General features: G+C 37.3%; 1 protein-coding gene across 2 annotated transcripts; it reads left to right on the plus strand.

Annotated features, from left to right (window-relative positions):
* Positions 1-12,823: 12,823 nt before the first annotated feature.
* Positions 12,824-15,852, plus strand: LOC148204348 (methylesterase 17-like). 2 transcript variants are annotated; one of them, XM_088105604.1, is made up of 4 exons: positions 12,824-13,183; positions 13,258-13,398; positions 14,896-15,033; positions 15,434-15,852. In XM_088105604.1, exons 1-4 carry the CDS (start codon positions 12,899-12,901, stop codon positions 15,731-15,733), a joined length of 864 nt encoding a protein of 287 aa, XP_087961730.1. In that variant the 5' UTR covers positions 12,824-12,898; the 3' UTR covers positions 15,734-15,852. The 2 variants fall into 2 exon arrangements, with proteins under 2 accessions (XP_087961730.1, XP_087961731.1); XM_088105605.1 differs by having other exon boundaries at positions 12,832-13,183; positions 14,899-15,033.
* Positions 15,853-23,180: the final 7,328 nt, after the last annotated feature.

The raw sequence follows: 23,180 nt of genomic DNA on the forward strand, positions 1-23,180 counted from the left end.
CCCCAAAGCTTTTGTTGTTTTTTTTTTATATCTTTATATTGTATTTTTGGAAGGATGTGAAGTTGTCTAACCGGCTCTGCCAGATTCAACTTCTTGTTTCCCCAGAAATTTTATTGTTTTATCTATTCTTTTTATTTCATCTTTGTGGAAGGATGAGAAGTTGTCTAACCGGCTCTGCCAGATTCAACTTCTTGTTTCCCCTGAATTTTTATATTAATATTATTTTGATGGTAAGGGCAACTAATTATTTTTGTATGAATTTATAAATATACGAATGTTGAACTGGTGTTCTCTTGCGAAACTGTTTTATGACTTTTATTATATTGGGTGTTATAACTGAAACTGTTAAATTGTACATGTTCTGATGTGATGAATTTATTGAATGAGTTTGTTGGCTGAAATTGATCTTGTTAGAAGGTCTGGAGTAAGGGTTCTGTAATAGCTTATATATGAGTATTAAATAGATATACAGATACTGTTTGAGGTTGTTGTGAGAGGAAGTAAAAATATTAAAATTAGGCATTTTAGATTTAGAGCATAAGACAACAAGGTAGATAAATTAAATAAATAAATTGATTAATTATTGAGGGCCTCCCTTTGTTGGTAGGATAGAGGAACCTTAAAAACCTGAGTTGGCACATCCCTGATCATAGAGCAGCCCTGGTCTGGTCCAGTCAGTTGTGACTAGTCATATGTGCTGGCGTCGAAGGTGAGTTTGATGCGTTCAGACATCTGGGTCCTCTCCGGTGACCAATTGGGGTAAAGAAAAATCTCTACTAGGATGAAAATAAAATAAAACAAGTTGATTGTAGATGCATAATATTATCATGGTAAAAATTTCATATATATTTTATTTATCATTACATTGAGCCCAGACTTTAATATGTAGTTCCTACGATATGTTGATATATTTTGGTTGATCCATGATCTTTGTTTGGTGAAAATATGTTGAGTTATACTCGTTATGGACAAAATGAGTTTATAATATGAAGCATGATATATGGCAATATGTTTAATTTATTGATACCAAAACGGGTTATTATGAATTCATGATTAAAGAATGAACATGATTGAGTTAGGTGGATAAGAGGGTATGAATTGTTGGTTTTATGAAATGTTGGAGTGGATATGAGAAATCATTACTTATGAAATGATGTTTACTACCGGGAGTAGTATGTTCGAGTTATACCATGAGAGTTTGGTATGAGCAATGTAACACCTGAGGTTTATGAAAGCAGGCAGAAAGTGGTCTGACCATAAGGCTTTGACATAAACATATGATTCGTAAGTTATATAGAAGCAGGCAGAGAGGGGTCTGACCATAAGGCTTCAGAAAGTAAGACATAGTATATAAGTGAGGCTTAAGGAAGCAGGCAGAGAGCGGTCTGACCATAAGGCTTCATGAGTAAGCATGGTACACTTGTAAGATTTATGGAAATGGAAAAGATGATTTTGATAATGATGAATTAATGACATCGGAATAATGATATTTTATCAATTGCAGAAATACATGATTATAATATTTTTATTACAAGTTTAATGATTTTATGATATGGTTGGCTTACCCTTATTTGTTTGTACTATGATCATATAACTCATGTTATATGTGATTAGATAATGTTGCAGATGCGGTTGAAAAAAATTAGAGATGAGAGAGATGTGGGAAAAAACTTTCAGGGATTTTTGTAAAAAGAATAAATTTGTATTGGGAAGATTATGTTGTGTAAAACTTATAAGTTGAAATTTCAATGGTGAAGACTATATTGTTTAAAGTTTGTAAGTTTGGTACTGTACTTTGGAGTAATTGAAATAAAGTTTGATTGTTTATATGAGATATCAAATTAATTTAGTCTCTACTATTAGTAATACCCTTTAAAATATTAGGGTGTTACAGGGGTGGTCCTAGTAAAATGGATCACCAAAGGTTCGGGTAGAGTCACATCAGATTCTCCACCAATTTGTGCAAATACTTCCTCCTCTCTGACCTTGCGGCACACTTGCATCAGATTTCTATCAAGTAAGTCTTGTAGAAAAATCTCGAATTCCATACATTCCTCAATAGAGTGCCCGGCCTCCGGATGGAGTGCGCACGCTATACCCAGATCATAATCGCCCTTCACTAGGCCCTTCTTCAACAAAGCTTCAAAGATAAACCTCCTAGAACTTCGGATTTCGCCCACATCTCTTATCAGATCCTGGTTTCCAACCTCGACGGCGTTCGTCGAGGAACTCCCGTGCCCGGACAATGGATTAGTATTGACGTTGGGCTGGTCCTCTTGAAACTTTAACCAACCCGAATCTATCAGAGCCTGAACTTTGTATTTGAGAGCCATACATCCTTCGGTCGAGTGGCCAACGCCTCCTGCATGATAACTACACCTGGCATTCGCGTCATAACTCCTAGGGTACGGCGGCTGTACAGGCTTCATCGGACAAATGGCGACCAGACCCTTTTTGACTAGGTTAGGTAACAATTCAGTGTAGGTCATAGGGATTGGGGTGAACCTAACAAATTGATTTCCCCTTGGGTTGTTGTTGTGACCCACATTCAGATTTGGGCCCATGTTATTTGCGACCGGTCTTGCAGCTTCGGTTGGGATACGCTGCGGTGGATAATACGCTTGTTGTTGTTGAGGCCTAGCTTGGTGAACAAACGTGGTGTTAGCAGCATAAGGAGGTGGGTTTAAGTATGGTCGATAATTAGGATTGGGAGCTCGTCCTCTCCACGCAGGCATTACCGACGCAACATGTACCTCCCCCTCTTTTTTCTTCCCCTGATTGAAACTGGGCTTTTTGTAGTTTGTAGCTGCAGGTGGGCCATATGCTATCTTCCCGTTTTTCAATCCAATTTCTATCCTCTCTCCAATGATGATGGTGTCAGCAAAATTGATAGATACATTCCCAACCATATGCTCATAAAATGGCGGCTGGAGTGTGTTTACGAACATCGACACCATCTCCTTATCAAACAACGGCGGCTCAACTTGCGCAGCCAACTCTCTCCATCGCTGGGCGTACTCTTTGAAAGTTTCATTGTCCTTTTTTGTCATATTCTGCAGCTGCAGACGGTCCGGAGCAACATGAGTATTGTATACATATTGTTTTACGAAGGCGTCAGCTAGATCCGCCCAACAACGAATTCGGTATGGCTCCAGGTGGGTGTACCAGTTCAATGCCACCCCAGCCAAACTTTCCTGGAAAACGTGGATGAGTAGCTGCTCATCATGAGCATACGCAGCCATCTTTCTGCAGTACATGGTCACATGGCTTTTAGGGCAAGTGTTACCCCTATATTTTTCAAACTCCGGCGCCTTGAACTTAGGCGGGATTTTCAAGCCCGGAACCAAACTTAATCTGGCCGCATCTCCAAACCCGTAGCTCTCAACTCCCTCAACAGCTCTCAACCTCGCCTCCAGACTTTCCAACCTACCCGTAGCTCCAACGAGGCTACCGAATCCCCCAACCACCGTGGCGTGTGGTGCAGCTTCGGCTGAAAAATCCTCCCTAGCAACCACAGGCGGTACTGGGGTCACCCGAATTCCATCAGTGGTGTTGGTCTCATTCATTCCCGTGCCCACCATGGGAGCCGACACTAAGACAGGTCCCTGAGTGTCGATTGGTGGTACATTGACAGTCGCGGGAAACGAGAATGAAGCGTGCTCAGCTTCTGAGTACTCTCCTACAGGAGGAGCGTAACCCGGAGGTAAACCATACAGTGGGAAAGGAACTGATTGGCTCGCAACGTTGAACATTGGAGGATAAGGGTGAGCATTCCCCCCAACATGCGTAGATGAAGACTCTCCAGCAGTCTTCATGGAGTCAAGCGTCGCCAAGATCTGGCCGATCTGGTCCTTCAACTGGCCAACATCCGTTTTGAGAGACTCTTGTGACTCCTCCCAGCTTGCCATGGCTTTTGAGTTTGCCCGGGTCCGGTAGGGATGTCGTGGAAATTTGGTCGTCGTTTTTTCTCACGCGTACTGCTTTATTATTTTAATTAATTAGAGGTATGTTAGGGAAGTTGCCACAATGATGGATAGATGGTTTAGTCTCAAGCCAAGGAAGGCGCCATTTTACGTTTCCCTCTCTCAAACCGGCAAAGAAAAGAGCCCACCCATTACCTCCTTGATGCGACAGATTCTCAGGTGAACTTCTAACATCGACTACCCCCTTAAATACTCGTGCCGTCATCCACGCATATAACGCCGGCAAACAACAAAGAATCCTCTTCCCTTTTCTCTCCTGGCAAAAACTCATAGTCCCATACACATCTGCGAGGACTGCTGTTACGGGGTTTTCTGATCTCGTCTTTTTTGCCACGAAGACATCAATAGCAGTGTAATCTACAAAGTCTTCCAGCTTGGGAAACAGGACAATGCCAAACACAGTGAGGGCTAGTACATCCATGAAGGTCTCCCATTCTTCCCTATCGCCCAGGTCGTGCAAATATTGTTCAAGGTAACCTTGTGTCAGCCCCCGAATTTGATGTCTCGTTATCAACCGGTTCTCCAATTCATTGGGCTGTAATTTCATTATAACAGCAAGGGTAGAAACAGAGGCATGATGCTCCAAGTGCTGATATGGCTTGGTACCCTTTAATGGCAAGCCCAGAATATGCTCAAATTCTTCTACAGTTGGCGCCAGCTGGAAGTCCTGGAAGGTAAAACATCTCAGGGGAGAATCATAATACTGAGCTAGAGCTGTAATAGCGGGCAACTGTACTTTCACCTCCATTAAACTCAACAAATTCCCATATTTCCTCCCGAAGGCTTCTCTCTGTATGGTCTTGAGTCTTCGGCCTAAATTTATCAACCCGGTCGAATTTCCAACATGTGTCCTTAGGCTAGACTTCTTTCTTAAAATGGCGGAGTTGGTATGCAGTGTAGCATCGGATCTGGTGTCAACATCCATCTCGTGTGAAGTCAAGTGTATACCTGTGATTTCCCCTAAAACCAACATGTTACTAAATGATGCATGATAATAAAACAACACAATGAATCAAATGCATGCATGGTATGAAAATGCAATAACATAATTTTCGAAAGAGAACGAACAGCGTGAGGATTACAAGAATACACGTTTCTCCCTTTGTGCCCTAATAAAGGTTCAATGGCTTGGATTCGATGTCAAGTATATGCAATCTCACAAGGATGGTCTCCTGAACCTAGAGGTCAATGGTCACTAGAGCTATGGTCCCCTTCATAGCATCTCCACAACAGTCGAGTAATCAACTAGATGAGGAGACACAAGTGAAGAGAACAAACTCTAGCTGGAGTTCTCACGATAGCCAGACAGGAAGTACATCCCAGAATGACACCGCTACACAACTCCTCTAATTCTAAGCTACGCTCAGACCCGGGTATAGGGCCCCACTCATGATATGCTGAAAGTGTGTGTGTGAAGGGAGAAAATTATGCACACCCAAACCCTCACCTGCAAAACAACCAGAAAAATTCCCAGGCAGATATAAACATATTGTCTACCCTAGGGTTCCATATTCAACAATTCACATGCAGTTATTCCAACTATCAAACACAAATAGAGAAAAAAAAAACAGGGGAAGAAAAACACAAAGAAAAATCATGTCAAATTCGCGCATCTAATTAAATGGCCTGACTCTCGACAGTCCCCAGCGGAGTCGCCATCTGTCGCAACCGGAATCGCGACGGGACGACGATCCAAAAAGAAATCCGCGGTTTTGGAAAAGAGACTTTGGAGTCGCCACCATAGTTTATTCTGGAAAACTACGGAAAAACCATAAAACGATAAAGCACGGTCCACGAAAACCAAAGATTGGGTTCGGGAGTCGGTTACGCGTGGGGAAGGTGTTAGCACCCCACAACGCCTGCCCTAAGGCAGTACCTTTAACTAAATGCACGAATATGATGTGATTTTCAAAATGTTTAACTATCCCCCAAAATAAAATTCTAAAATAAACAAAACATATTTTTTAGTTTTCTGGGCCCGACAAGGATTGACCTTGCTCCTACGTATTCTCATTCAAAATGAGAAATCAGGGTTACGTAGTTCTTTTTGAAAATGTTTGAGAGATTTGTTTGAGAAATTGATTGAAAGATTTGTTTGAGAAAATGATTACGGATAAATTTGGATTTTTGGGAAAGTGAACCTGACAAGGGCTAACCTTGCTCCTACGTATCTCCACTTTTGATGGAGAATCAAGGATCACGTAGTTCTGGGTAGCAAGACTATTTGTTGTTTAAAATTGTTGATGTTTTCGGGTTTTTTGAAGATTTTATACCTTTTTTTGTATTTTGTTTAAGAAAGAGAAAAGGTTGTTAGCACAAGGACGATGCGTGCGATCACACATGTGCATAAACCTTTAAAACATATTTTTTGGTTAATTTTACGTAAGGAAAAGAAAAGGTTTTTAGCACAAGGACGATGCGTGCGATCACACATGTGCCTAAACCTTTAAAACATATTTTTTTGTAATTTTAATTAAGGAAAAGAAAAGGTTTTTAGCACAAGGACGATGCGTGCGATCACACATGTGCCTAAACCTTTAAAACATATTTTTTGTAATTTTAATTAAGAAAGCGAAAAGGTTTTTAGTACAAGGACGATGCGTGCGATCACACATGTCCTAAACCCTTAAAACATTTTTTTGTAATTTCAATTAAGAAAGAGAAAAGGTTTTCAGCACAAGGACGATGCGTGCGATCACACATGTGCCTAAACCCTTAAAACATTTTTTTGTAATTTCAATTAAGAAAGAGAAAAGGTTTTCAGCACAAGGACGATGCGTGCGATCACACATGTGCCTAAACCCTTAAAACGTATTTTTTGTAATTTTAATTAAGAAAGAGAAAAGGTTTTCAGCACAAGGACGATGCGTGCGATCACACATGTGCCTAAACCTTTAAAACGTATTTTGATAAATTCCTTTATTTAAATTGTAAATATTGCATCATTAAATATATATTTTAGGATAAGTAAATATGTAGAATGAGTAGATAGAAGAAAATAAAATAATAAATAAAATAAAAATAAAAGAAATAAATAAAACAAATGAAATAAGATAGACAAAATAAATGAAATAGAATAAAATGAAATAAGAAAAACAAACAAATAAAAATAACGAGCGTTGGGTGGATCATAAACGGACGTTGAGAATGAGGAGAAATAACGAGCGTTGGGGGAATTATGAACGGATGTTGGGAATGAAGTGAAATAACGAGCGTTGGGGGAAATATGAACGGACGTTGGGAATGAAGTGAAATAACGAGCGTTCGTTTCGGGGATTAACGAACGTTCGTTGAGAATGAGGAGGAGGAACGAGCGTTGGGGGGAATTAATGAACGTTCGTTGAAAGTGAGGAGAAAGAACGAGCGTTCGTTGGGTGGATTAACGAACGTTCGTTGAGAATGAGGAGGAACGAGCGTTGGGGGAATTGACGAACGTACGTTGAGAAAAATAGCCTGGATGACGAGCGTTCGTGGGTGATATGACGAACGTACGTTGAGTACAGGAGGGTAGATGACGAGCGTTCATTGGGAAAGGAGGTTGAGTGACGAACGCTCGTTGGGGACGAGCGTTCGTTGGGACGAGCGTTCATTGGGCGATTGTTGAACGGACGCTGGGAAACGGGCTGAATGACGAGCGCTCGTTGGGGACGAGCGTTCGTTGGGGAACTGGTGAGCGGACGCTGGGAAACGGGCTGAATGACGAGCGCTCGTTGGGGGACGGGCTGAATGACGAACGCTCGTCAGGGGACGAGCGTTAGTTGGAGAATTGGCGGACGGACGCTGGGAAACGGGCTGAATGACGAACGCTCGTTGGGGACGAGCGTTCGTTGATGAATTGGCGAACGGACACTGGGAAACGGGCTAAATGACGAACGCTCGTTGGGACGAGCGTTCGTTGATGAATTCGCGAACGGACGCCGGGAAAAGAGGCTGAATGACGAACGCTCGTTGGGGAGTTTGCAAACGGACGCTGGGAAAGGGGGCCGAATGACGAGCGTTCAGAATGGATTGAAAAACGAGCGTTCGAAAAGAGGGAGTAACGAGCGTTCGAAAAGGTTGAAAAACGAACGTGAGAAAAGAGGGAGTAACGAGCGTTCGTAAAGAGTTGAAAAACGAGCGTTCGGAAATTCTAAAAGACGAGCGTTCGAAAAGGGGGAATAACGAGCGTTCGGAAAGAGTTGAAAAACGAACGTGAGAAAAGAGGGAGTAACGAGCGTTCGTAAAGGATTGAAAAACGAGCGTTCACCTTTGGGCTTGGCCTAGCACCGGCCCAGGGTGGCCCTTCTGACCTAGAATCCCCTAGGGGTTCTCTCACTCTACACTCAATGCTGCCTTCCTCCATCGAGACCCAGGTCTCTTTCTCTCTGACCAGGAAAAGCTAGGGCTGGGAGGCACGCCCCGCCACCTACGCCACTACTTCTTCCAACCAGCCACCGCGCCACCACCTTCCACCCGTCTCGGCGTCGGCGGCGACCCCAAGCACCGCCGGAACCACGGCCGGCCACGGCGTTCTCTCCCCCTCTCTCTCTCGCACTAGCCTAGGGTTGAGGCTTTTCCACCTTGGGCACCTCCTGCCGCCGCCTCTGCCAGAGCCGGCCACCGTCGCCTCTAGTTGGAGCGCGCTTCTTCACCGGCGCCACCAGTGTCACTTTCCTCCCTCTCCGTCCTGGTTTTCTTATTGGCTGCTATTCACTGGTTCAAATCTGATTTTGTATGGAATTGGTTGATGAACAAAAACATTGAAGACTATGGAAAATCAGAGAGCTCGCTGCTCCATGTCTTCGAAAAGGAGAGACCGAAAATGGATTTTTATAGCTTCATTGTACAGGATATGCATTGGAATGTGTTTGTGTGCGTATGAGTGGGAATGTGATAATTGATTCTCTACTTTTCAGGTGATGGGGTACAGCAAAAACCATGTTCATGGTGTTGGAGTTGGGGATGAATGAGTGGCAAGGGAGGGCATCCATACGAAGTTACAGAACACAGCCAAATGCAACGAAACAAATACCATTCCAGATACTATCCCAATGACGATATGGCTTCAGAAACTGAATTTTTTTGGTTTTCTTCACGTGGTTATGGCTTTGGATGGTTTTCTTTGCCTCTTGTAGATGAAAGGCAGCTGTAGCAACAGGGAATGGATGACGGTTGCAGATTGGGTGAGGGGATATCAGTTTGCAGGTTGGTGGTGAGGCATGTTTTTGTTATTAGGATGGGTGACAAGCAGTATACGAGGCCAAATCAACTTAAAGGGAAACAAACAAAAGCAGACATCACGAAGCATAAACAGATGTGAGACCAAATCATCATCATCAGATGGAAATAAATAGGAGCACATATCACCCAACATACACATACGACAAAACGTCTACCATTAGCAGTGAAGCTTTAAGAAGAGGAACTTACCTTTTGCATTCAAGTTTTCTTCTCTTTGTAATTTCTAGTAACCTTCCTCTTCTGATTAAAACCTTCTCCCTCCTATTCCTTCGATTGCTCCCTTTCTTCTTTGTTGTAAATAATGTCTCTTGTTCTTCTTTGCAGGTGCCAATGGCTCCTTCTCGGCAATGGATGATTATCCAGTGAAGTTGAAGGTCCCCTGAAGCTCTCCACCAATGATCGAAGATGATGGATGCCCTCAAACAACCCCCGCTGTGTGTATATTTGCTCCTTGCTTTTTTGTCCCAAAACCAGAATCCTCCTTTTCTCTACTCTCCCTCTGCTTTTGCAATTCTCTCTGTGCTTTTGCAATTCTCTCTGTGTTTGTCTTTTGTGCCATTCTCTGTACCAAAACCGTACACCCAAATCGCGCCTCTGCCATCACCCCGCGTCCTGCAGAAACGGTTTTCTGCCCCTCCCCCTCCAACACGCGTACTGCTCTTTTCTTGTCCCCCAACCCGAAAACATTCTCTCTTTTCTCAGCTTCTTTTTTTTTTTTTTTTTATCATATTATATTAAGCAAAATAAGTTTAAAAAATAAGATAAAAGAACAATAGAAAATAAAATAATAAAAATGTAAGAAAAATATATATACATGTATATGGAGAAAAATAAGATAATATATGTAAATAAAACTAGGATAACACAAAAATAATAATAATAAAAATAAGAAAAGAAATAAATAAATAAATAACAATAAATAAATAAAAGATAAAAACGAAAATATGAAATAGAAATAAAATAAGTAAATAGTATAATAGACTACAGTAAAGTCCAAAAGGTTAATCCGGACGAAATTTGGTATTGACAGGTTCTTCCACAAAATCTTCACCCTTATCTTTATTTTTTGCTTCAACCAACTTTCTTAAATCATTAATACTACTTTGCATGTCCGCAATAACCCGTGTTTGTTCTTCTACAACAGAAATTAATTTTTCCTTATCTCCTCTATTTTGCTTCTTAAATGGAATACGAAATTTCTCACAAGCGTCTTTCACCATACCATAACAAAGCTCCTCTTTTGACACACCAACATCAATAACAACCTGCAATGTCATTAACAAATTTTATTTCATAAAAACACAAATCATAAATTACTTTGCACCAACACATTCGTCTAATCAACAACTACTCATTGATCCCTTTGCCAAAGCACTTTTGATAAACTTCTCCCCAATATTGATATCAATCCAGTTCAACAACCTTGGGAATTTTGTTACCCGTGTACTATAAATGGACTTCGATGTCACAAAATGGTGACAAAACCATACCTACAAATTTTTAATCCATCAACAATGACAATAAAAATGATGAAAACAATAACAATCATTCTTCTTTCATTTAACAATTACATAAAAAACATGTACCTGCAATAGGTAAGCACATCCTTGAACATGAAAATGGCTTTTGCTTGTTTCATTCTTCATTGTTGTTGAAGCACTACACACACTTTCAACAAAGTACTGAAAAACTAAACTGCCCCAATTGTACTTACCCACACACCCCAACTCCCAAACAAGGTCAAAAAGAATTGGAAATACTACTCCACTTCGATTGGGAAGCAAAAACTCTGATATCCCTACCAATATATACAAGCTGAAAAAATGTTCTATTGGAAAATTTTCATGTTCCTCTAACAAAAAGTCATATACCATGCTCACATCTACTTTCCCCTCAGGGAAGTACTCCCTACAAACACTACGATGCCCAACTTTATTTAAATCTATCACTTCACCAACAATAGGCAACCCTAACGACAAACACACATCAAATTCAGTAAATTTAATAACTTTGTCACCAAAATAAAACCCACTCATGTTATCTACCCATTGACCACATAACTTAGATAACAAATTCCTACCTATCTTAATACAACCTGGCAAGTATAACAACCAATTAAAAACAATCTTCTCAATGTAACCCTTCTGCTCAGAAGTCAATTGTTCGTTCAAAAGACCTATCATCTTGGTTTTGCAGTAGTGTCTGAACACTAACTACATACGAAGTCATGCTTACTATTTAAATACAGTCAAACAATAAATGTATGCAAATCAAATACAATCCTACATACCTTCTTCGTTGTATCTCGAACTTTCTTTTGCTCACCAACTTCATCCATCAGACTACACCAACACAAAACAACCATAGACAATATATCAACCACAACCATCACAATAACCTTACCAAAATCAGGCCTAACAAATTACAAATCAAATAAAACACACCTACGCACAAAGGATTGTCACGCTCGACACTCCGTCGGTCACGGGTCCGACAATGCTCCGGCGACACGCCCGGAACTCCGGCGTACAAGTCACCGCGCCAGTCAAGGGAAGGAACTTAGTCTTCTAATATGATTATTCTTTAACCTATATTATGATTCAACAAATAATAAGAAGTTTAAATCATTAACACCAATAAAAAGTTTAAAGCATTTAACCTATTTTATATAATCATTTTACATCTCATGTATATTTATATATTCACATACGCTAAAACTATACTTACAATTAAATTTATAATTTGTTAACAATAATTTGTTTACCGAAATTTTATGACAAGGGAAAGGAAGAAAAAATAAAAGTGGTAGGTGGTGTGATGGGACAAATCTCCATTTCCAATGCAAAATACTATTCACTGCACGAATGTGCAATTATTTAAAGAGGTTTACTTTTATCTGTGTGGGCGTCCCATTTAACGCACAATTTCAAACCTTTCTAAACCACAAGATTGTAATCATCATCATCATTCTTGAGTTCAAGCCCAGTCTCTTACGTTTTCAAACTTTCTTATCATGGATGAAAATGACCTTAACCCAAGTGTCTCTAATATTATTTTTTTTCACAATAATATCTTTATTATATTTTTGTTTATTGTTTTTCATCATGTATAAATCATGCTATATTATATTTCTCTTTCTCCTTTATATTATTTTAAAACAAAACTTTATAAGTAATGTGGAATACAGGTAGAAAAATATGTCCAAGTAGCATGTAACTCTTAAATTAAATTATTCACCAAATAAATATGATGTTAGTCTACTGACAAAATAATAAGTTTTGATTTTGTTTTTTCCCATTTTTTTTCTGTTATTCCTTTTTATAAAATGTGAAATATCTCTTTTTTAGTCGTTATAAAATATGTAACCTTTCAAGTTTAACAATACATAAAAAGATTTCAGATTGATAAAAATATCTTTTTCAAAAACATTTTGTTATACAAATTTAAATTATTTTCAAATAAATTCATGCTTGGTATGGTCATGAAAATTGTATTGCTTTTTATAATAACTGTTTCTAAATATCTACTTTAATTTTATATTGTTTGACCTTAAAATGAAATTAAATGCATAAAATATGAATTTGTCTTGTAAAAGAAAAGAAAAAAAAAAAGAAATAATGACGAGCGATAGTATTTATTTATTCTCTCACCAATTTATCCTTACCACAGCAAAGTTGAAAACAAGTGAGATATTGATGAAGGAAGAGAAAGCCATGGCAGTAGTGAATGAAGAAAGTACTGATACCAGAAGAACAATTCCCTCGTTGAAACAACACTTTGTGCTGGTGCATGGCATTGGTGGAGGAGCTTGGTGCTGGTACAAAATCCGCTGCCTTATGGAGAATTCTGGCTACAAAGTCTCATGCATAGACCTCAAGAGTGCAGGAATTGACCAGTCTCATGCTGATTCTCTTCTTTCTTTTGATGATTACAACCAACCCCTCATGGATTTCTTGTCTGCTTTGCCAGAAAATGAACAGGTTTTGATCTTAATCATGATCAACCACTGTTATATGATTTAGTTTATCTTCTTTCCTTCACATGAAAACTGCAGGTGATTTTGGTGGGGCACAGTGCAGGAGGGTTGAGTGTTACCAAGGCTTGTCACAAATTTGCCAAGAAGATCCGTTTAGCTGTGTATGTGGCAGCAACTATGCTCAAGTTGGGATTCTCCACAGAAGAAGATCTCAAACATGTGAGTCTTTTTCACCAAATTGAAATTTTCAATATAGGTGATATTATACTATATAGATATATAAGGTTTTAATGTTAAGTGAACAACAAATATGATTACGCAGTGATAGTTACAATCACAGCACTGATTACTAATCTTTGATGCTGTTATGGTTGTGATTCCGACTGTGTTTGTGAAAGGTTGGTGTGTGACAGTGATGCTGATAGATTTCCATTGATGTGTAAGTTTTGGAGACTTTAAAGTCTGAGCAATAACGTTGATGTTGGGTTGAAATAATATGGTGGCCAACTGTCTTCATAAATCTGAGGCACACCCACCAACTATCACAGTTTTCAAAAGAGTACTCCCACATACAAAGAAACTACCCAGTAGCTGTTCAGCTACACTTTCGAGGTCTTAAACAAAAACAACATATAATTATATATAAGAATTAAATTTAATTTTTTCTCTTTCTGTTTTATTTTAATTTTGTCTGTGTTTCTGATTTTCTTTGGAATTTCTTAACTGATATCATTGTTTATTAAACTGACTAAACTCAGATTTTATTTTAGGATAAATGATTAATTTTTTTCTTAAATGACTAAACTAAATAGTGAGTTTGTTCTACAAATAATTAATTTGATTCTTAAATGTTTGATTAATTTAGTTTTTAAGAAGATAAAAAATGTTAATTAGATTCCTCCATTACATTGTTTTATTAAATTTGTCTATAACATTTACATATTAATTTGTCTATATAATTTTATTCTTTTATTGGAAGAATAAACATTTTTTTTAAGAACTAGATTTACAAAACCAAATATTCAATTTTTTTATTTTGCAATGATTTTCATCATATTATCTTTTTTTAATTAGATGAAAGTATTTATTTATAATCTTTTACACCACATGCATTTCTTATTTCTGTCACATACTTTTCTTATTTTTCTCTCTCTTTTTACCCATTTTTTCTATTTTCTGTATTATTTTTTCATTAACAGATTAATTAATTTATTATTTTTGGAAGAACAAAAAGGAAACATAGACAAGTCCCAAACTAAAAATTCTAAAAAAAAATATAGCAGTATGCTAATACGTTTTAACAGTATTTCCATGAAAGACAATGTCTCTTGTTATGCTCAACAATCTTGTGCAATTTAAACCTTCACCAAGATGTTTCTATTATATCTAACATTTATAATCACCTTTCTTAGCCATGTTTTCTTGTTTGGAGACATGAAATTATCTAAGTCTGGTGGAGTTTTCTTTCTTTCTTACTAGAATGGTTGTTATGACTTGTCCGACAGCCTGTTACACGGTTAATGTTTGTGTTCACGAGGATATGTGTGTGTGAATGACAGAAAATTTTCATTGTGTTCAAAAGTATCTCTAACTATTTAAAGGAAACAAAACAATCAGTGATCCTAATAACCATTTTTGCATGACAATAGAGTAGCTAATTGCTTCTTGTGCTTCATGTAAATAATGAACACAATGGTGATTTTGATATGTGTGAAGCAGGGTGTACCTGACCTATCTGAGTTTGGAGATGTATACCAGCTAGGATATGGATTGGGAGAGGATAAGCCTCCAACCAGTGCTCTGGTGAAGAAAGAATTTCAACGCAAAATCATCTATCATTTAAGTCCACATGAGGTATGCATTCAAAAGGGAGAAAAAGGGTCATACATGCTATGCTTTATCTACACAAACTGTTTATTTAACCCATGTTCACTTGGTCAGACATACCCTTTGTCTGTCTCCAGGCTACCCCACATGCCATGTACTTTTTACTATCATCAATTTCATTATCATCTGCTTTTTTCCACTTGTAGGACCTTTTATGGCAACTTCTTGGAAACAGATAAAACCACACAAGATTTATCCAAATTAAAACATTCTAAGAGAACATTGTAGCCATAAAGGGGTGGTTTTTACTTATTCTGATCATTTTTAGCTCTCAGTATTGTTATTTAAGAGAGAGACCAAAGTTATGATTAGAAATGTTTGAATGGTATAATGTGAGTGAACATGATTAATATGTTGTTGATGATAGGATTCAACCTTAGCTTGTATGCTGTTGAGGCCAGGACCTATTAAAGCATTGACAAGTGCTAGGTTTGTGGAGGATGGTGAAGTGGAGAAGGTGCCAAGGATGTACATAAAGACAAGTCAAGACCATGTGATGAAGGCAGAGCAACAAGAAGCCATGATAAAGAGGTGGCCACCATTGAGTGTGTATGAACTAGACAGTGATCATAGTCCTTTCTTCTCTACCCCGTTTCTCCTCTTTGGGTTACTTGTAAAAGCTGCAACTCTTCACTTTGGATGCAGCTTTACTAACCCTCCTTCATAAGTTTTCTCTTCAAACCATGGCTTGTGAAAGATCACAATTTGAGAGTATTTGCTAAATATGGAAAGATGGAAAGATGGAGTTTAATAAAGCAATGATTAATAATAAGAAAGTAATGACAATATTAATGAAAAGTGTTACAAAACTGTGTGTTAGACAGCAAATATACTATACTGTGCTAGGTTTGTGCATAATAATTAAAAGTAAATTAATGAGTTAAAAATAGATATTATACTTTAAATAATTATGATAAATTGATTAAATAAAGAGATTAATTTAGAAATGCTTAAAAGATATTAACTTTGACAATTATAATTTTATGTCAAGTATTATTTTTAATATTTTATTATTTTGTTTATTTTTTGCTTATTAATGCTGTGAATATTTAATTATTTTATTGTTTTATATAATATTTTAAATTTTATCACTATTATATTAGTAATATTATGTTATTATATTATTATTAAATATTATTATATATTATATATATTATTATATTGTTAAGAACCCACAATTTTTTAAATGTGAACTCTTTTAAAGTTAGGAATATGTGAAAGCTCTTGAGAGACATTAAAAGGATCTATAAAAAAGGTTTCAATTTTCATTTTTTTTATTATTTTGAATTTGACATGTAAATTTTTTTTTATTTTGAATTTGAAATGCCAATTTTTTTATCACATTTTTACAGTACTTAAATCTGAATCTTAATTTTAGGAAAAATTGAAATAGTTAGTATTTTTTTTTCAAAGTTTTAAACAATTTATAATTTTCACATTTTAATAATACACTTATGTCTAAGTTATTGAAATTATTTTTAAATTATTATTTAGATTTGACATAATTGCATTGCAATTTTAAATGAGGTATTATTTCTAATGATTTATTATTTAGTTTATTAACAATGTCATTATTCAATTATTTAATAATTGTTTTATATCAATATTTAATTTTTACACTAGTAAAAAATGGTTTTTTAACACTATATACACCTCGATTTTACTGAAACCGAAGCATATAAAAGCGCGGTGGCAATTTCATAATTTTAGGGAAGTTATCTTCCTCGGTTCAAAAGGAACCGAAGCACAAGAGGTGTATTGCCTCGGTTAAGTTAGCAACTGAGACATAAGGTACTGTCAACTCACCTTGCTATCTCTTATATATGCTGACAAACTTTTTGAAAATCACATACTGCCTCGGTTACATTCAGAATTGAGGCATAAACTTTGCCATGTACCCTTTGCTCCTCTACAAATCAGGTGCAATGAGAAACTTCTCTGATTGACAAGGATACTGCCTTGGTTATCTGCAAAATTGAGGCAGAAAGTTCACGCTACCGCATCGGTTAGGCGCCAATCGAGGCATATAGGTTCAATATAGTTTCAAAATTGCCATTATATTTTAATTTTTAATTATTTTATGATACCTTAGGCATCGGTTAAGCCTCATAACTGAGGTAATATATGTTGTTATCAGCACTGACCCTTCAGAACTGTTCCATTTCTCTTCTCGCGCAAACTCTCCCATTGTTCTCCAACCCCCTTGAAACAACGTCGTCTCCGTCTCCACCATTCTGTCGTTCAGTCGCCACCACGCCTCTGGTGTTCTCGCACAAGAAGAAGCCTCGTATTGCATCGCACTGCCTTGTCGTCGGTCTTCTCCCGCAACAACGTCGCTGCCTCGCTGCCTGCTTCTCGCACAACCGCTTTGCTGCCTCGCTGTCGCGCTCCCTCCTCACCGTCGCCAGCGTGCTGCCTCAATGCCATTCCCATCGCGCTCCCTTGCAGCGCCTCCGCCTCTGTCGTCGTGCCTCTTCTCTTCACGTGGCAGCCACAATTCTCCTCTCTTCACGTGGTAAGTTCTCTTTGCTTGCAAATTTTTTTTGTTTTTCATTTTCAGATTGATGGAAATAGCAATGGTAGTGTTCGTTGATGATAATCATGCAATGGGAAATAGAGGGTTTATCCCTATGAATTAAGGATATTAAGGATATTAAAATTAGGTGAATAGAATTTTGAAGATAGGGATGTATAAATTAGGGATATAGAAATTAGAGAAATAGAAAATAGGGATATTTTTGAGTTAGGGATATAGAATTAGGGAAATATATTTTTGGTTTATATTTTTTAATTAAATATATGCAAATTAGAGAATAAGATTTTGAATTGTTTGTATTACATTGGTTGATATGGTGATAAAATAAAGTTTAAGGAGGTTAGGAATCATGAGACTAATTAATGTGTTGCTTGTTTTTGTCTAGATATTATATTTTTGTGGTGAGGGACATTCTTCATTGTTGACCGACTTTCACGCTCCCAGGTTCCTATTCTTAATTTTTTTCCATTTAATATGTACATGTTATTATTTGTTTGAGTGAATATATTGTTTGCTTCAATATATTGTTTGCTTGAAAATATTGTATGTTGCATATGTACTTATTTGTGGTTATATATATTCTTGTCCTGAATTAGCCTTAGTTTCCCGTTTGAGATTCAATACAAAAATTATTTACTATCTCCAGTTTTTTTGAACAAATGTACTTTTTAAAAATGAATAGAGAGGAGATGGTAATAATAATTTAGAAGTATTGAATCTTGAATTGTTCGGTTGGACAGTTTAAGAAGAGTAATAACTTTTTCATAGTTTATTAATACATATCAATTTTAGTATACATGTCTTCCATTTCATGAAATTTTGCAGTTGTGTTTTGTATTGATCTTCGAGTGCATATTTGATTGTGATTTATAATCACTTTCATTTCGCGTAACCTGAAGACCAATGTGAAATGCTGGCAAAATTTCGTGAAATTTTAGATATGTTGTTTAAAATGTATGTGTTTAATAAACTAAAAAAAGTGAATCTTCTTGAATGGGATAGGGTCACACCTTGAATACAAAGACGATCAAAGTGATGATTCGAGATTATTGAAATTATGTAAACAATTTCAGTAAATATACGTACGGATCGAGGGTGGATTAATCTACCACGCATCAGCACTGAGTACGAGAGAGGGGTAGAAGAATTTATAAAATTTGCACAATGTAATGCGAGTACAAGTGATGATGAAGTCAAGTTTAGATTTCCTTGTGTGAACTGTTTGAATGGGAGGAAGTTGAACAGAACCGATATTAAGGAACATCTTATCTGTGATGGTTTTATACGAAGTTATACAACATGGATATGACATAGCGAGTGATGAGTCGTTATTTCTTGAATTATATTTAGTTTATTGCACTTAAATAAACCAGGAAATTGTGTTTAATTGTTTGTTATTTCCCCGTTTTCCGAATTCTGCTTAATTTGGTCGAAAATTTGTAATTGTGCTAATTTGGGTTTTCTGAGCTGATTAAGTGCATTTTTGAAGTGCAGGAAAATTTCGGAAATACATTTTGGGACATCAGGAAGAATACCAAATAAATTCAAGACTCTCCACACAGACATTTTAGAATTAATTAAATTGTAATTCAGTAGTTTAGAATTTGTGTATCAACTCTTATATTTTGGGTCAATTTTTGGTAAATTAGATTAGACCAAAAATTAGAAGTTAGTGATTTGGCACCCTAGCTTTTTAGGGCAGCGCTACCCCACATATAAAAAGGGGAACTTAAATTTTAGAGGGGAGGCCGCCACCCTCACGGAGGGATTTCTTTTTTTTGGCTGGAACGTTTATACTGGGGGGGCTCTCGGTTTTGGAAAAATGAGGAGAATGGAACGTGGTCTGGAATGAATGAACAGTTGTAATTCCTTATTTGCTTAATTCTAATTGAACTTTCCATTTGGTTTCGGTGCACCTTTATTAAATTTTTTCTAGCATTATGTGAGCTGGGAATGGGGAAAGGGTTGTCTCGGTTTGGGAGAAGAGTAGCTTGGTGAAGCAATGTATGAGGCACAGGTGGAAGCACGGGAATGAGGGAGAGATTAGGTGGAAACGAGTGAAGCTTGGGCAGCAACACACAAAGGATTTCGGTCCAGCAAGTGGGTGCAGGGGCCACGGCTGGTGCAAGAAAAGAGATTGTTTTTTTTTTATTATTTATGAAATGAGTATGCGGTGTGCTGAAACGTGGAGAAAGGAGAAGCACACTCACTGGAAGCTTTGAAAGGTAGCAAATGTTGATGGAGTAGGAGAGAATGGTGTGTACGAGAATGGCAGCTGGAAGAACCCACATGAAGATGTCACGTCCAGGGGAGAAAAATGCATTTTAGCATTTGCTTTCATTTTGAAGTTCACGAGGCACCGTGATATTGCTTTTGGAGAATAGGAGCAGCACGGTGATGGGCTGGGAGTAGATAATGGTGCACGGGAAGGTGGATAAAGGTAAGGAAAAAGGATGTCTAGAAGAATGGCACATACGATGGTGGATAAAAAAATGAAGATAGAAATTAGATTGGAGTAGGTGTCACGGCTACTGGAAGGAGCGTGCGCATTTCTTTTGCTTTCATAGAATGAAGAAGTAGGTTAGGTGAAATGGAATTGCTTGGTACGGCTGGAAGCAAATACGAGAAAGTTGATTTGAAAGCTGCTGCCACTGGAAGGCCACGGAGAAAGGTTTTTTTTTTAGTTAATACTTTGCAGAATGGAGTTGGAAGAAGTGAAGCACACAGCTGCACGGTTATTTGAGAGAAACACTGATTCATTTTGCGTTGGGTGCTTTCAATTTTTTATTCCAGCTTGGAGTAGTTTACTTGTTTAGTTTATTTCATTTGCCACGTTTGATTCCTTTACTGTTCATGCATTGTTTTTGATGTCGTTTCAATGATGGATGTACTTCATCTAGATGATTACAAAGTGCATTTAATTTTTTAGCTCATCATTGCATTTTAATAGTTTTGGATTCCTTTTTCTTATTTCTCTAATGCATTTAAATTAGTTTTGGCTTTAGGAATGTTTAATTTACTGTTATCATGTTGTCTGTTCTGTTCAGTTTATTTATCTTCTTGCATTTCACTTATTTTAGAAACCGTTCGGTATTCACGTTTTGTTAATTCATTTCACTGTTTTCAATTATGTTTGGTTGTATTTAATTTCCAGTCTTAATTTACATCATTTTCGAATCACAAAAACACTTTCAAACCCCCCCCCCCCCACTTCGTGTTTGACCTAAGTCTCGAATCGCATTTGGTCATTGAGAGACGACCTAGGAGTCACTTCCTAGTCTATACTGCATTCTTTTATGCACAACTTTTGTTGGGAGGTGCGACCCTCTCATCAGCGAGTCAACAGACTTTCCAACTGTCTCTCCAACTGAAAATGTATATGACTCCACCATGGATATGGAAGATCGACTGGAAGAAGACAACTTAGAGGACATGATTCGTGATGTTGGCGTAGAAGCTTTTGTCCAATCACATGTGTATGAAACGATGTCCACGGGTGCGGAGACTCCTTTGTATGTCAGTTCAACTAAGTTCACACGGTTGTTAGCGGTGTTAAGGCTCGTGAATTTAAAGGCGAGCAATGGATGGACTGATAAGAGTTTTTGTCTTTGTTTAAAGAGTATCAAGGTACCACAAGGATACTCTTCAAATATCAAGAGCTTAGTGTCAATGCAGGACTTAAAGCTTCTTGGACTCAAGTCTCACAATTGCCACGTCTTAATGCAACAATTGTTATCGGTGGCAATTCGTGGAATTTTTCCCGAAAAAGTTAGACAGACCATAACTCGATTGTGCTCATTTTTCTCGTCAATTTGTTGTAAATTCATTGATCCTACAAAGTTAGATGAACTTCAAAGTGACATTATCATCATCTTGTGTCAGCTAGAAATGGTTTTCTTTCCATCCTTTTTTGACATCATGGTGCATTTACTTGTTCATTTGGTCAGAGAAATAAAGTTGTGTGGACCAGTATACTTAAGATGGATGTATCTTATTGAGCGTTATATGAAGATTTTGCAAGGGTACGTCAAAAATCAATATCGTTCAGAAGGTTCAATGATTGAAAGATATATTGTTGAAGAAAGTATCGAGTTTTGCTCTGATTATATGACTAAAGCAAAACCGATAGGTGTCCCTCGGACATCATGGTTGAATAGATGTTCTACAAGTAAAAGCATCCGAAGTTTGAATGTAGTGACGAAAAGTCGTGAAGAATTAATGCAAGCACATCTGTACATATTAAACAACACAGATGAAGTGATCCCATTTTTGGAAGCACACAAAGCCGTTGTAAAGGACAAGTATGCAAGACAATAAGAGAAATGGCAGTTGATGGAGCATAACAGAACATTCTTGTCTTGGTTCAAATCTAAAGTTTTGAAAGAATCACGGTCTTCTGAGACTTTGTTGTGGCTAGCAAATGATTTGAAGTTTGATGTTGTATGTTGTACAGGCTATGAAATTAATAATTGCACATTCTGTACAAGACTTTGGATGATAAAAGCATAGTACAAAATAGTGGCGTCAGTCTGGAAGCTGAGTCGCTACAATTTTCCACATTCAAAGATCAAAATTCTGTAATTGGATCAATGAGATATTATGGTAGAATAGAAGAGATATGGGAGATTGATTACACTAAGTTTTCTGTTGCACTCTTCAAATGTAAGTGGGTCGACAATAAGAGTGGTGTCAAAATAGATGAATCTGGTATGACACTAATTGATTTTCAAAAGGTTGGTTATCGAGATGAACCGTTTATCATGGCATATCAAGCAAGTCAGTTTTTTATGTCAAAGATCCTGCGTCTGACCATTGGTATGTCGCTCTTCAAGGAAAAAGACAAATTAAAGATAAAGAAGAGAATCTAAGTAATCTTCATATTACTGACAACCATCCATTTAAAATGACAATAAATTTGGATGACGACCCTCTAATTGATGATATACAAGCAATTCGAAAAGATCACAATGAGGGAATATACATATGACCAATCCATATGATTATGTATGAATTTCATGTTTGTGTAAATATTTATGTCTTTTGTTAAATAATATATGTTATTTTATAAGTGTTTTATTAATCTTTCATCTTATTGTGAAAGATATATGGCTGAGTCACTTCATTCGTCAGGGGATGAAGTCCCCACCACTTCTAGACAGATGAGAGGAACGACGAGGTTACGACAGCTTATACTTAGAAGAAATGTAGGTGAGAGGACACATGTCATTATTGACGTGGTCACTAGAGTTTCATCTGGCCCAAATGCAGATGTATTTAGGTCTTACCTTGGAGTACTAGCACGTGATTGTATCTCTATACTTACTCCATCCTTTGACCATGTATCTGAGGCTGATCGGAATCTTATCTAGCAAGATCTATTGGTAAGTTAAACAATATTGCTCCAAATTCTAGATTCATTATATTGATAAATTTGTATTGATATAAGGTTATTACTTTCTTTGTTGCAGATGACATTTGATATACCAAATGTCGATAGCCTAAGGAGTAGGTGTTTATCTGCAATTGCAGAAATATTTCGGGGGTTTAAGACAAAATTGACGTCCATATATATATTTGG

This window comes from Vigna umbellata, chromosome 1 (assembly GCF_029865625.1).
Source record: "Vigna umbellata cultivar VRB3 chromosome 1, Vumbellata_1.0, whole genome shotgun sequence".
In the NCBI taxonomy this organism is placed as follows: domain Eukaryota; kingdom Viridiplantae; phylum Streptophyta; class Magnoliopsida; order Fabales; family Fabaceae; genus Vigna; species Vigna umbellata.